The sequence below is a fragment of the Nerophis lumbriciformis genome, linkage group LG12 (assembly GCF_033978685.3).
Source record: "Nerophis lumbriciformis linkage group LG12, RoL_Nlum_v2.1, whole genome shotgun sequence".
In the NCBI taxonomy this organism is placed as follows: domain Eukaryota; kingdom Metazoa; phylum Chordata; class Actinopteri; order Syngnathiformes; family Syngnathidae; genus Nerophis; species Nerophis lumbriciformis.
Genome location: NC_084559.2, coordinates 665,450 through 679,921, shown reverse-complemented (window position 1 = coordinate 679,921; position 14,472 = coordinate 665,450). Strand labels below are relative to the sequence as shown.

The window sequence follows — 14,472 nt, the reverse complement described above, 5'->3', positions numbered from 1 at the left end:
TGAGGCATGGAAGTGTGCAGCCCAGCCTCTGACAAGCGGAAGTCGTATTTAGCGACAGTGCTAATTTAACGTCACCCAGCTTTTATTTAAACAGATTGCAGTCCTGTGGGAAACACTACTGTGCCATTTAGGATAGCCTCCATTCTTATTGATTGTACTTGTTGATGTGTTCAGCAAAGGAAATGGAAGTGATTATTATCATTATTTGATCGCAACAATTTTGCCTTTGCTCTGAAGCGTTACATCCGGATAATTATGCAGAGTAAAAAGTACAGCAGAGGCACACGTTCATCTCACTGATGCCTCCACAAAACATTTATGGTAAGTTCCGTATTTTTCGGACTATAAGTCGCAGTTTTTTTTCATAGTTTGGCCGGGGGCGCGACTTATACTCAGGAGCGACTTATGTGTGAAATGATTAACACATTAGCGTAAAATATCAAATAATATTATTGATCTCATTCACGTAAGAGACTAGACGTATAAGATTTCATGGGATTTATGTTCTATATGTTATAGTTATTTGAATGACTCTTACCATAATATGTTACGTTAACATACCAGTTGGTTATTTATGCCTCATATAACGTACACTTATTCAGCCTGTTGTTCACTACTCTATTTATTTTAAATTGCCTTTCAAATGTCTATTCTTGCTGTTGGCTTTTATCAAATAAATTTCCCCCAAAAATGCGACTTATACTCCAGTGCAACTTATATATGTTTTTTTCCTTCTTTATTGTGCATTTTCGGCCGGTGCGACTTATACTCCGAAAAATACGGTTTGTATCTTGCCCAAAACGCATCTAACGAGTATCAATATTTATTAATAATTCTTTAACATGCATACAACTAAAATATGCATGAAGGAATCCCTAAATTATTGCACTAAGTTACATCCCAAACTATTCATAACACAGTCTGCCTAGATCAAAACAGCAAAGTAAAGTTTACAAAAATATATATCAAAAGTTGGCGAGAATGTTTTTGTTTGAGCTATAAAGTGCATACTAGCACTACTTGATTCAGCCCAGAGTTCACTATTGGTTTCGTGTGAGTGTATATAATAATAGGGGACTATTAGTCACCACAACCAGGTGAGATTGGGTCTCCATTGTGTTGCGAGCCCAGCAGACGCCTTTGTTGGCTCAGCTCTTGAAACGGGTCTGCTCACATATGTGGTTGAATTTCCTGAAAACAAGACGTATCAGAAATAAGTACACACCCTCTGATGGATCATGTTTAGCCAGGACAGATGAACCCACGGGGCAGGGGACTTGTCCTGGCTTGTCCACATGACAAAGACACATTGCGACAATGGCTCCATCTAGAGGTAAAATACATTATCAGCATGTACATTGCAAAAACTGAAATCTAAGTAAGAAGAAATATCTCAATTTAGGGTGATATTTGCTTATTTTCTGTCTGATAAGATCATTCTTCTCGCTAAGCAGATTTTATGTTAGAGTGTTTTACTTGTTTTAAGGGTTTTGGTCCTAAATGATCTGATTTGATGACCTATATTGAGTAAAACATGCTTGAAACTAGAATATCAAGTGTTGCAAAGCTGTGTCATCAACACTCACAAGTATAAAACTACTTTTTTAAAGTCATCATTTCTTTTTTCAAGCATGAAAAAAAAAATCATGATGCCGAGCGCATATCATTATGTCAAGATAATGGCACTAGCATTTACTTCATTTAAGAATATTTTTCAGCATATTGAGCAAAAAGGTCTCTTTTTTTTTCTACCAAGAAAAGGGCACTTTTTTATTAGTGAGAATATACTTATTTTAAGGTATTTTGGGGTTCATTGAGGTTAGCTAATTTGACTTGTTTTGGAAAGTCTTGACAAGCTGAATTTTCTTGTTCTATTGGCAGATCATTTTGCTTAGTTCAAATAAAATACCCCTCATTTTTGTATTTTTTTTTCTTGTTTTTGAACACTGACTTTTTGCAGTGTAGTAAACCAGTTGTTGACTTCGAAATCATTAATTCCTTAGCTGAATTACACTTCTGCATTTTGATTAATCCTGATTAATTGCAGTATATTACTTGCTTGCATAATTTATAGTAACTTTTGTCATTTTTTGTTACTTTAATGCACTTTTATTTTGTTTTTTTTGCTCAAACGGTTCAATTTAAAGTTCTGTCAGGATGTATTTTGAAGTGAAATATGACCTCTTAAAACCCAAGCTGTTTGTTTACATGCTTTTTTTTATTTTTATTTCTCTTTGCTATTTGGGCTTATTGGACACTAATTAGAATAAAAACTAAGAATCATCTTTTGATATGATGTACTTAGTCCATAAGTAACAAACGTGTACTTCATGTTTAGTGACACGCTAATTCTTATTTTTTCACTTTTTTTCCCCAAATTCCATTGTATATTATACTCTTCTGACACCACCAGATGGCAGTATAAGTGTCCACATGAGTGGCCATAAGACCCCAATTCAGCAGTGTACACAATTTTGGAAATAAGAGCTAAAAGGTGCTGTCCACGCATGTGGCCACTAAGCCTTTAGAGCAGTGGTTCTTAACTTTGTTGGAGGTACCGAACCCCACCAGTTTCATATGCGCATTCACCGAACCCTTCTTTGGAGAAAAACATTATTTTTTTCTTAATTTAATCCATCCATCCATCCATCCATTTTATATTAAATAAATACTAATCAATATATTTTTTTACAAGCTGAAAGTTACAGGAATGTACACATGATCCCATGTTTACATCTCATTGTGCAACATGTGAACGTTTTAGTGGGAACTAAATGCGATATCTGAAAGGGGTACAAATTATTTCCAAAGCAGGACCCCCACCCAGACATACAATACTAGTACACAGCTCATGAAAAACAATATTTTTTGTTATTGTCATTGTAAGTGGACCAAAACACTTATATTAGAAAATATGGAAATGACTGATGTCATTTGATTATAATAATAAAACATTTAACTTGTTATTTAGTCAGGTTTGGGACAGGTGTGGCCATAGTGTGCATGTCTGACGTCACTCACATGTGCTCCACTGAATGCTCAAGGAGTTCTTGCGTTTGCTCACGCATATGGAAAATTAGAGAGAACATTGTTTGGGGGTATACATAATAAGCCGATAGGGAGAAATTTTTATTTACACGATGAGTCGGGTGTGTCTTGACCTCTGCGGCGGAAGCTCCGCCGAACCCCTGAGGCCGACTCACCGAACCCCTAGGGTTCGATCAAACCCAGGTTGAGAACCAGTGCTTTAGGGGTTCATCTTTGCACCGAGGTTTGCATTGATCTGATCACCGTACAACAACCTGAACAGCCTTTCAGGTAACCATCCACGGTTAAGGTAAAGGAGCATAACAATTGATTGATTTATCTGCAGTTATACAATCATGGCCAAAAATATGGACACCTCTGCATTTCTCGAAGTGGATCGAGGTTTTTTTATCCACAATTCGAACAATCCTTCATTGCAGTCAATTTTTCTCTTCCGTCCATGTCCAGGGAGGTTAGCTACAGTGCCATCGGCTTTAAACTTCTTGATGATGACATAGGAACATTTAGAACTCTTGAGATGGACTTGTAGCCTTGAGATTGTCTAGGCTTTTTCCACAATCTGAGTTCTTTGCTCTTCCTTCTTTTCTCCATGCTCAGTGTGGTACACACAACACAAAGGTTGAGTAAACTTTTCTCCGTTTTAACTGGCTGCCAAGAGTGATTTCTATATTGCCAGCACCTGTTACTTGCTACAGGTGAGTTTAATTACAAAATAAAAGAGCATAACATGCTTAGAATACAACTATTTCTTACAATTTTGAAAAGGTGCCAATAATTTTGTCCAGGCCATTTTTGGAGTTCTGTGTAAAATAATATCAGATTTGGCTTTTTGTGGGGTTTTTTGTGTTCCAATGCAAGCAAAAGAAATAAACATGTAAAGTCCAAAGGGGTGGATGAGATCCGCCCGGAGTTCCTTAAGGCTCTGGATGCTGTGGGGCTGTCTTGGTTGACAAGACTCTGCAGCATCGCGTGGACATCGGGGGCGGTACCTCTGGATTGGCAGACCGGGGTGGTGGTTCCTCTCTTTAAGAAGGGGAACCGGAGGGTGTGTTCTAACTATCGTGGGATCACACTCCTCAGCCTTCCCGGTAAGGTCTATTCAGGTGTACTGGAGAGGAGGCTACGCCGGATAGTCGAACCTCGGATTCAGGAGGAACAGTGTGGTTTTCGTCCTGGTCGTGGAACTGTGGACCAGCTCTATACTCTCGGCAGGGTCCTTGAGGGTGCATGGGAGTTTGCCCAACCAGTCTACATGTGTTTTATGGACTTGGAGAAGGCATTCGACCGTGTCCCTCGGGAAGTACTGTGGGGAGTGCTCTGAGAGTATGGGGTATCGGACTGTCTGATTTTGGCGGTCCGCTCCCTGTAGGATCAGTGTCAGAGCTTGGTCCGCATTGCCGGCAGTAAGTCGGACACGTTTCCAGTGAGGGTTGGACTCCGCCAAGGCTGCCCTTTGTCACCGATTCTGTTCATAACTTTTATGGACAGAATTTCTAGGCGCAGTCAAGGCGTTGAGGGGATCTGGTTTGGTGGCTGCAGGATTAGGTCTCTGCTATTTGCAGATGATGTGGTCCTGATGGCTTCACTGGCCAGGATCTTCAGCTCTCGCTGGATCGGTTTGCAGCCGAGTGTGAAGCGACTGGGATGAGAATCAGCACCTCCAAGTCCGAGTCCATGGTTCTCGCCCGGAAAAGGGTGGAATGCCCTCTTCGGGTTGGGGAGGAGACCCTGCCCCAAGTGGAGGAGTTCAAGTACCTCGGAGTCTTGTTCACGAGTGAGGGAAGAGTGTATCGTGAGATCGACAGGCGGATCGGTGCGGCGTCTTCAGTAATGCGGACGCTGTATCGATCCGTTGTGGTGAAGAAGGAGCTGAGCCGGAAGGCAAAGCTCTCAATTTACCGGTCGATCTACGTTCCCATCCTCACCTATGGTCATGAGCTTTGGGTTATGACCGAAAGGACAAGATCACGGGTACAAGCGGCCGAAATGAGTTTCCTCCGCCGGGTGGCAGGGCTCTCCCTTAGAGATAGGGTGAGAAGCTCTGTCATCCGGGGGGAGCTCAAAGTAAAGCCGCTGCTCCTCCACATCGAGAGGAGCCAGATGAGGTGGTTCGGGCATCTGGTCAGGATGCCACCCGATCGCCTCCCTCGGGAGGTGTTTAGGGCACGTCCGACCGGTAGGAGGCCACGGGGAAGACCCAGGACACGTTGGGAAGACTATGTCTCCCGGCTGGCCTGGGAACGCCTCGGGATCCCCCGGGAGGAGCTGGACGAAGTGGCTGGGGAGAGGGAAGTCTGGGCTTCCCTGCTTAGGCTGCTGCCCCCGCGACCCGACCTCGGATAAGCGGAAGAAGATGGATGGATGGAAGTCCAAAGCATTTGTAATTTCAACAATTTTCTGGGAGAAGTGGTGCATTATCTGACAGAAATGCAGGGGTTACAATATTTTTGGCCACGACTGTACATAATGAATGCCACAATTGTTAATCGCATTTGAGTTGTTCACTTTGACAGCCCTACTTTTAATAATAATAATAATAATAGTTTTTATTTGTAAAAGCATTTTACATTGAGCAAACAACCTCAAAATGCTATAGTGCATACATTTTTTTTTAAATAAATAGAACAGCCTCATATCTAGAACTAGCACACATATATCTAAAAAGTGGCTTTTTTTAAAAAGAAGGGTTTTTAAGCCTTTTTTTAAAGTAATAAATTAATACTGTTAATCATGTCATCCCAAGTAAAGATTGTGCTCTTTTATCACATTTTGTTTTGCAGTTTTGATGAGAGGAAGATGACAAAACATTAAAATAGTTTATATAGCTCTACTTAACACTATTTTCCTGTATTTTATATCAATATAGCACAATAAAAAAAAAAATTCTGTCATATAAAGCTTTTTTTCTTCTTAGTCACATTGCATTTGTGGCGTTAACCATCTTTAAAATGTTTTGCTTTGCCCTTAAAAAAATTTATTTGCTGCAGATCTGGAGGTTAAACAAAAATATATGCATCCATTTAATAAATGCAGAAATGTGACGTCAAATTGTATATAAAAGACTTACGTTGCATGGTGGGCCTTCACCTGTGTACGACAGTTGCGCCCCCAGTAGCAGTCGGGACGAGACAATACTGCAGCTAGGAGGGGAACCAGATATATAATATTATATATTAGCACCTGTGGAATTCACATTTTAGTAGTAGAGAGGAAAGTATGATCACAATGTCAAGGTAACAATAAAGTAGTCTAGGCGGAAAACATCTTTACAAACACACTGCAAAAACTGAAATCTCAAATAAGGGTGATATTTGCTTATTTTCTGTCTGATAAGATAATTCTTTTCACTAAGCAGATTTTATATTAGAGTGTTTTACTTGTTTTAACTGTTTTGGTCCTAATTGATCTCAGTAAGATATTACAGCTTGTTGCTGAGATTTGATGACCTATATTGAGTAAAACATGCTTGAAACTAGAATATCAAGTTTTGCAAAGCTGTGTCATCAACACTCACAAGTATAAAACTACTTTTTTAAAGTAATCATTTCTTATTTCGAGCATGAAATAGAAAATCATGACTTTGACACAATTGTGTCTCATAATTAAAACAGATGACAGCCAAATGGACTTTGCGGTTTTATTTTCAATGAAACAATAGAAAATACGTACTCATATAGTAGAACAGTTGGCACAGTACAGTAAACTGACAGTTAATATTTAAACATTTAACATGTGACATTTCTAACTATTTTGAACAGAAATTGTCCATGCACATTCAGGTAAATTCTTCAAAATTACAATTAAAAAAAATTATATATTTATATATGCGCACTAATTGACTGAAAGAGCACGCACTTGAAGCGATGATGTCATGTTATCGATGGAAAAATAAATTTTTAGACAATATGATTTGCCTGAGCGGCGAGGAGACCCCGAGAGTAACAAGCGGTTGCCTTGTTGCCTTTCCATTAAGAACAATAAACTAGTTTTTAGTGTAGTGAAGTGAAGTGAAGTGAATTATATTTATATAGCACTTTTCTCTAGTGACTCAAAGCGCTTTACATAGTGAAAACCCAATATCTAAGTTACATTTAAACCAGTGTGGGTGGCACTGAGAGCAGGTGGGTAAAGTGTCTTGCCCAAAGACACAACGGCAGTGACTAGGATGGCGGAAGCGGGGATCGAACCTGCAACCCTCAGGTTGATGGCACGGCCACTCTACCAACCGAGCTATACCGCCCCAGTAAGTTTAGTGTAGTTTGCTGGTTTCAAGAAATGTAATGCCGAGCGCATATCATTATGTCAAGATAATGGCACTAGCATTTACTTCATTTAAGAATATTTTTCAACATATTGAGCAAAAAGGTCTCTTTTTTTTATATCAAGAAAAGTGCACCTGTTATTAGTTAGAATATACTTATTTTAAGGTATTTTTGGGTTCATTGAGGTTAGCTAATTTTACTTGTTTTGGAAAGTCTTGACAAGCCAAATTTTCTTGTTCTATTGGCAGATAATTTTGCTTAGTTCAAATAAAATACCCCTCATTTTTGTATTTTTTTTTTCTTGTTTTTGAACACTGACTTTTTGCAGTGCATAAAAGGGCTGAGTTGAGTTGTATACAGTTAGCGTTCCAAGCTGTACACTGACTACTCTCCATCTAATCAGTTTGAGATTTAATTTTAAATCAAAACTAAGCTTAGTATTGTATATTAACCACCATGGTCAATGGCAGGCCTTCCACATCTGCTAGTATCTTTTAATATTGAAATTATGTCAGTTCATATCTTCTGTCTTGTTTTTATGCGATCTGTCTAAACACAGACCGCACTACAACAAGTACTTTGGCCCATCCACTTTTAGCCCATCATTACAGGGGGGGGATGAGTCTGCATACAGAGATGAGGTCCTGAAACTATCAGCGTGGTGTTCAGTGAATAATCTGGCACTGAACACCACAAAAACCAAGGAACTCATCTTTGACTTAAGGAAAAACACTGCAGACCCCGCCCCCCTCTACATCAACAGCGAGGAGGTGGAGAGAGTCAGCTCCTTCAAGTTCCTCGGCACCCTCATATCTGCTGACCTCTCCTGGACCCAAAATACAACTGCGGTCATCCGGAAGGCCAAGCGGAGAATGCACTTCCTGAGGATGCTGAGGAAGAACAGACTGGAGAGGCAGCTGATGGTGACCTTCTATCGCTCAGCTATCGAGAGCCTGCTGACATACTGCATAACAGTGTGGTACGTCAGTTGCACTGAAGCAGACAAAAAGGCGATTCAGAGGGTCATAAAGTCTGCACAAAAAAATCATCGGCTGCCCCCTCCACTCCCTGAAGGATTTACACAACTCCCGTTGCCTCAACAGAGCAAAAAGCATCACCAAGGACAGCACACACCCTGGCTTCCACCTGTTCGACCTGCTTCCATCGGGCAGGTGCTACAGGTGCATCAGAGCCAGAACAAACAGGCTCAGAGACAGCTTCTTTCCCAGAGCTGTCACCATCTTGAACTCTAACTTATAATAATAATTCACCCCTATACAATATCCTACCCTAATACCCTACTGTGCAATATTACCCTTCGAGTGCAATACGTCCGACACTGATTGTTATTTATTACTCCGGTACTCTTGTCTTGTTCTGTATATTGTACAGTATTTTGTATTTCTACAGTGTTTTGTATATTGTACAGGATTGCTTATTATTTTTATTGGATAGTAGTCTGGTTATTTCAATTTTTAGTTTTTTTCTTTATAACCTTGTGTAATTTATTTTTACCCCTTTTTTGTTCCCACTACCGCACCTTAAGTTGGAGTCCTTAGTTTCATTATATGCTAATATAAAGACAATAAAGTCCATTCTATTCTATTCTATCTGACCTGGTAGATCAGATGCAGGGATATTCTGTCTGTACTTGTAGGCCAGCTCCTTGAAGACCATCAGGCCACAACATACACACAGGATGGTATTGGCGGAGATACGACGATCTGAGAAGACGGGACAACACACAATGTGGTGACTTTACTTAACATAAAAATAATGTTTCAAGGGCTCACCTGAAAGGCAATACTTCCCCTGTTCTATGTCATGAACAGCCTCCTTGAGAACATCCATCCAGGTCTTCCCTCTGGAAGACAAGTAGTTCTGGTGGAAGGATACAAACAAAGCAGATGCAGATTTTATCTCAGCATTATTCTACAACATCAGTCCTGAAAGAGCCTGTAAGTACTGACTATAAGGGGGATCCCTTCCTCCTACTCCTCCTCCGATTTGCATCAAAAAGTGCATATAGAATGTCAATTAATAAATGACAGGGCGCTTTATATGCAACATTACCGCTAACAAAATCCTAGCCACATCCTGCTCTGTCCCTGACTAGAAAATAATGGCATATTTCACAGGAAAAACTCATTGTTCCCGTTAGTGCACATACATTTTTTGTCAGGCTAATCAAAATATGGTCGGTAAAATTTTAGAAAGAGTGCAAATGTATGTGTTAACTGTGTTGAATTTGTTATTTTAAAAGGTGGGAAAAATTATGATTGGAAACAAGATGGCGCCGGTGTGTCTGGCTCGCCGCTTGTCTATGATCACTATTGTCTGTTTTGTGGTTATGTTGACGTGTGTTTCGAGGACCATCGACTCACTTCTGGTGTATGAACGCCAGGAGTTGTTGAGGATTGGGGAGTCAGTACAGTCATGTGAACTTTACAATGCAAGAGACCCGGATTCATGTTTCCATGCTAACCTACCTGAGTGCTTCCGTCGGGTGAACGCGCCGCTGCCCAGGAAGCGGAAACGCCGAGGAGTACGATCCGGCCGACTGCTAAAGGTGAAAGCTTGGCTGGCACTGTATCCTGACGCAGTGAGGTCCTCGGCAATTCCCCGGGAGTACAGCGACTGTTTTGGTCGCTATTTGTCACGCCGCGCGCTTCGGCTGGTCGGGTCTTGGTTGGTGCCAATCATCGGACAGCGGGAGGATCCCTGCGCGCTGCGCCCTCTTCGCTCGTCTCACCCGGGCTCAGGTGGCGTGTCCCTGGCTAATCTTCGGTCGCTGAGCTGGGCACCGTACGTGGCTACAACAACGTCTACGAGGTGTGCACTTGTGAATGCGAGATCCGTGATGAACAAGACTTTCGTTCTTCAGGACTTTTTCTCATCATGCTCTTTGGATATACTGTTCTTGACAGAAACCTGGATCGGCACCGGTGAGTCTGCTGCTTTTTCAGAGCTATTACCTCCAGACTGTACTTTCATTAACACGCCGAGAACAAGCGGTCGTGGCGGGGGTTTAGCTATTGTTTTAAAGGAAAGCGTTCATCACAAGGTGATCGTGGAGTGGTCTTTTCCCTCCTTTGAACTGAGCTGTTTCGAGCTGCGACAGACTGATCCAGTATTTTGTGCTGTGATCTACAGACCACCAAAGCACAACAAAGATTTTATTAAGGACTTTTCGGACTTCATTGCTTTTAGTCTGGTGCGCTACGACAAGATTTTAATCGTCGGGGATTTTAATGTACACGTTTGTTGTCCTTCTAAACCCATGGCCGGAGAGTTTTTGGACTTGATCGAAGGTTTTAATTTGGCTCAGCATGTTACTGGCCCAACGCATGTACACGGACACACTTTAGACCTTGTACTGTCTTATGGTTTTAATGTTGACAATGTCGTTGTTGGTGATGCTGTGTTTTCCGATCATAGTCCTGTTATGTTCAATTTAAGTTTGGACCCTGATGTAAAACCGCCTGCCGTGCGTCATGGGCGTGTTATTAGAACTGACACTGCAGCCGCCTTTTCTCCTTTGTTCACTGTGTCTATGCAGAATATATCACACTCTGCAGACACTGAACAATTAATGTGCTCTTTTATTTCCACATGTTCTGAGATTCTGGACAGTATAGCGCCCCTCAGAGCTATACGTCCAAAGTCAAAACAGGAGCCTTGGCTCAATGAAACCACACGCACAGCTCGGCGTGAGTGGCGAAGGGCGGAGCGTAAGTGGAAAAGGGATCACTTGGAGGTCTCTTATCAAATTTTAAAAGAAAGCTGTCAGAACTATCAAAGTGTGGTTAAAGCTGAAAAAACTAAATATTTGTCAGACTTAATTTCAAATAGTATCAACAAGCCACGTGTTCTTTTTAAATCTATTAGTTCTGTTCTTAATCCGAATCCAGCCACTTCACTAGAGATGACAAGGGAAACTTGTGAAAAATTTCTCTCCTTTTTTAACGACAAGGTTGCTACTATTCGGGCAAATCTTTCTCCTTCTCCATTTAGTTTCAATGTGGCCACTCGGTGCTCGGCTGTGTTTTGTCAGTTTGAGCCTGTGTCCATGCCTGAGCTTACAGGAATAGTCGACAAATTAAAACCCTCGTCCTGTCCCACAGACCCAGTCCCCCCTCACTTTTTTAAAGAAGTTTGGGACTCTATTGACTTATCTGTTAGGGACATCATCAACAGCAGCTTGATTTCTGGCAGTGTGCCCTCTTTTTGTAAAGGAGCTGTTGTTGAGCCTTTGATCAAAAAAACAGGTCTTGATCCTACAAGTTTGTCAAATTATCGGCCCATTTCTAAATTACCTTTTGTGTCAAAAATTTTGGAGAAATGTGTTTTGGCGCAACTACAACCTTTTTTAGATGAAAATAGCACTTTAGATCCATTTCAGTCTGGATACAAAGCTTTGCACAGTACTGAATCTGCACTTTTAAAGGTTTTTAATGATTTGCTTTTAATATCTGATTCTGGCAGCTCTGCCATTTTAGTGCTTTTAGATCTTACAGCTGCCTTTGACACAGTCGACCACACAATTCTTTTAGATCGCCTGAGAGACTGTGTGGGTGTCAGGGGGACTGCATTAGAGTGGTTTAGATCCTACCTGTCAGAAAGGTCTTTCTCTGTCAGGCTGGGGGACGCCACTTCTTCTTCTGCTCCGCTTTACTGTGGTGTCCCCCAGGGATCTATTCTAGGCCCCATCCTGTTTGCACTGTACCTTCTTCCTCTTGGAGAGATTTTTAAGAGGCATGGAGTGTTTTATCACTTTTATGCAGACGACTGCCAAATTTATATGCCTATTTCAAAAGGCCACGGCCCCCTGACACTCCTTCTCAACTGTCTATGCGACGTCAAGGCTTGGTTAGCCCAGAATTTTTTAATAATGAATGAGGGAAAAACGGAAATTTTAGTGTTTGGTCCGGCCCTCACTGACTTGGGACCATTGCAAAATTATGTGCGTCCCAAAGTCACCAGCCTTGGCGTCACTATAGACAGCGATTTTAAACTTGACAAACAAGTCAATGGCGTTTTAAAATCGTGTTTTTATCATCTTCGTCTTTTAGCAAAGGTAAAACCGTTTTTATCTTTTAACCTTTTTGAACAAGTCGTGCATGCTTTTATTTCAAGTCGCCTGGACTACTGCAATGCACTTTATGCTGGCATTAGCCAAAAAGCTCTCTCCCGGTTGCAGTTAGTCCAGAATGCGGCAGCACGACTTTTAACAGGGGCCAGGAGACGCCAGCATATAACCCCAATCCTTGAGAGTTTGCACTGGCTCCCTGTTCATTTTAGAATTAATTTTAAAACCTTGCTGTTTGTTTTTAAAGCTTTACATGGACTGGCACCTCAGTATATCTCGGACCTCATCCAAACTTACAATCCTGCGCGCGCTCTGAGGTCCGAGAGCCAGCTCCAGCTCGTGGTGTCCAAGACGAGACTTAAAACCAGGGGAGACAGGGCCTTCTCTGTGGTCGGCCCTAAGCTCTGGAACACTCTGCCCCTCCATGTTCGAACTGCTCCCACAGTGGAGTGTTTTAAGTCTCGTCTTAAGACCCACTTTTATTCTCTGGCTTTTAACACTACGTGAGTTGTGTGGTCCTCTGTTGTCCTCTGTGTTTTTAAAATTTTGCTTTTGCTTTCTATTTACTGTTTTAATTGGTTTTACCCTTTGAAATTGTTTTTAATCACATTTATTTTATATTGTTTTTAATTGTGTTTAATATTGTTGTGCAGCACTTTGGAAACATTTTGTTGTTTAAATGTGCTATATAAATAAAGTGGAGTGGAGTGGAGTGGAAAAAGGTGAAACGCTGGGGAAGAAGATGAGTAAAAAAAATACAATCTAGATTGGGCTCCTAAGAGGGCCTAGTCTGGAGTGGGGAAAAAACCTCCATGCCATGCACACATAAACATGTTACCGTATATTTAATCACGACTACTCGCAACAGAAGGGGGGGAGTTGGGACCCTGGAGGTCGACTGCTGCTATGAAGCGCCGCCAGCCGTCCATCACCCCGAAGGGGAATCAAGCGGTGGTGAAGGCGTGGGGTCGGGGAGGGTGTGTGTGTGTGTATATGCCCATTGTCTTGGGTGTGTTGATGTAGTGTCCATAAGCCTGGGGCCGTTCTGCATGCAAGCAAAAGTTCGACTCCAGGTGTCGTTGAGGAGGGAGGGAGGTCAAAAGCGTCCATCAGTCCTCGGGGGGATGTTTTCAGAACAGCCTGCTCCTGTTGTTGCAGCGTCAAGGCCATTCGAGTGAGTCAAATCGTAGATAAGGATTTTTGTTTTTCCGTGAGCAGACATTTTGAATTTGTTATTTTGCACTAAAACATGTTTTTAGGGTAACAATTTATTTCCCATGAATTTGTTTTAAGTACAAAACATGCAGCAAATAAAATTGAAATGTTATTTAAAAAATTATATAAATCATTCAGCATGAATAGACATTTTTGTGAATTTTTTTTGTAATGAGGGCAGGTAGGGGGCCTCAAATTTAAATTTCGCTTAGGGACCAATATTTAGCCATGTAACAAGCTTGCTTATGCACAAGGCATAGATGTATCAAGATTGCGCTGCTTCACGGCAACTTCATGGCTGACGTACGAACACTTCTACAGGCTGTGGATACTTTGGCAACATTCAGAGGTCGTTGTTCGGGCTTTGCCAACATTTGATTTCAACAATGTCAAAAAGATTGAGGCAAGGACACAATATTCACTTTTTCGCCAATGCGGCATGGCGTAGTGGGTAGAGCGGCCATGTCAGAAACCTGAGGGTTGCAGGTTCGCTCCCCACCTCTTACCATCCAAATGGGCAGGACACTTTAATACATCTGAATTCTTACTGAGTTAGGTACTTTTCTGGATTTCAAAGTACATCTATTTTTAGTAAGAACGCCATGCAACTCTAGTTACATGAAGCCCCAGGTACTCATTAGGTGTTACAAAGAGCTGGCTGGTGTTGGAACAACAAGCTACTTCCCAAATGAGTACCGTATTTTCCGTACTATAAGGCGCACCTAAAAACCACAAATTTTCTCAAAAGCTGACAGTGCGCCTTATAACCCGGTGCGCTTTATATATGGATTAATATTAAGATTCATTTTCATAAAGTTTCGGTCTCGCAACTACGGTAAACAGCCGCCATCTTTTTTC

The 14,472-nt window shown here is 41.5% G+C and overlaps 1 protein-coding gene across 1 annotated transcript in view; it reads right to left on the bottom strand.

Annotated features, from left to right (window-relative positions):
- Positions 1-507: 507 nt before the first annotated feature.
- LOC140679233 (E3 ubiquitin-protein ligase CHFR-like) overlaps positions 508-14,472 on the bottom strand; it is a 50,835-nt gene continuing 36,870 nt past the window's right edge. Inside the window, exons 14-17 of the mRNA XM_072914229.1 lie at positions 9,104-9,191; positions 8,927-9,034; positions 6,116-6,188; positions 508-1,191 (exon numbers count right to left, since the gene is read on the bottom strand). Coding sequence (XP_072770330.1) covers positions 1,149-1,191; positions 6,116-6,188; positions 8,927-9,034; positions 9,104-9,191 — 312 coding nt within the window. The 3' untranslated portion in view covers positions 508-1,148. The remainder of the gene's footprint in view (positions 1,192-6,115; positions 6,189-8,926; positions 9,035-9,103; positions 9,192-14,472) is intronic.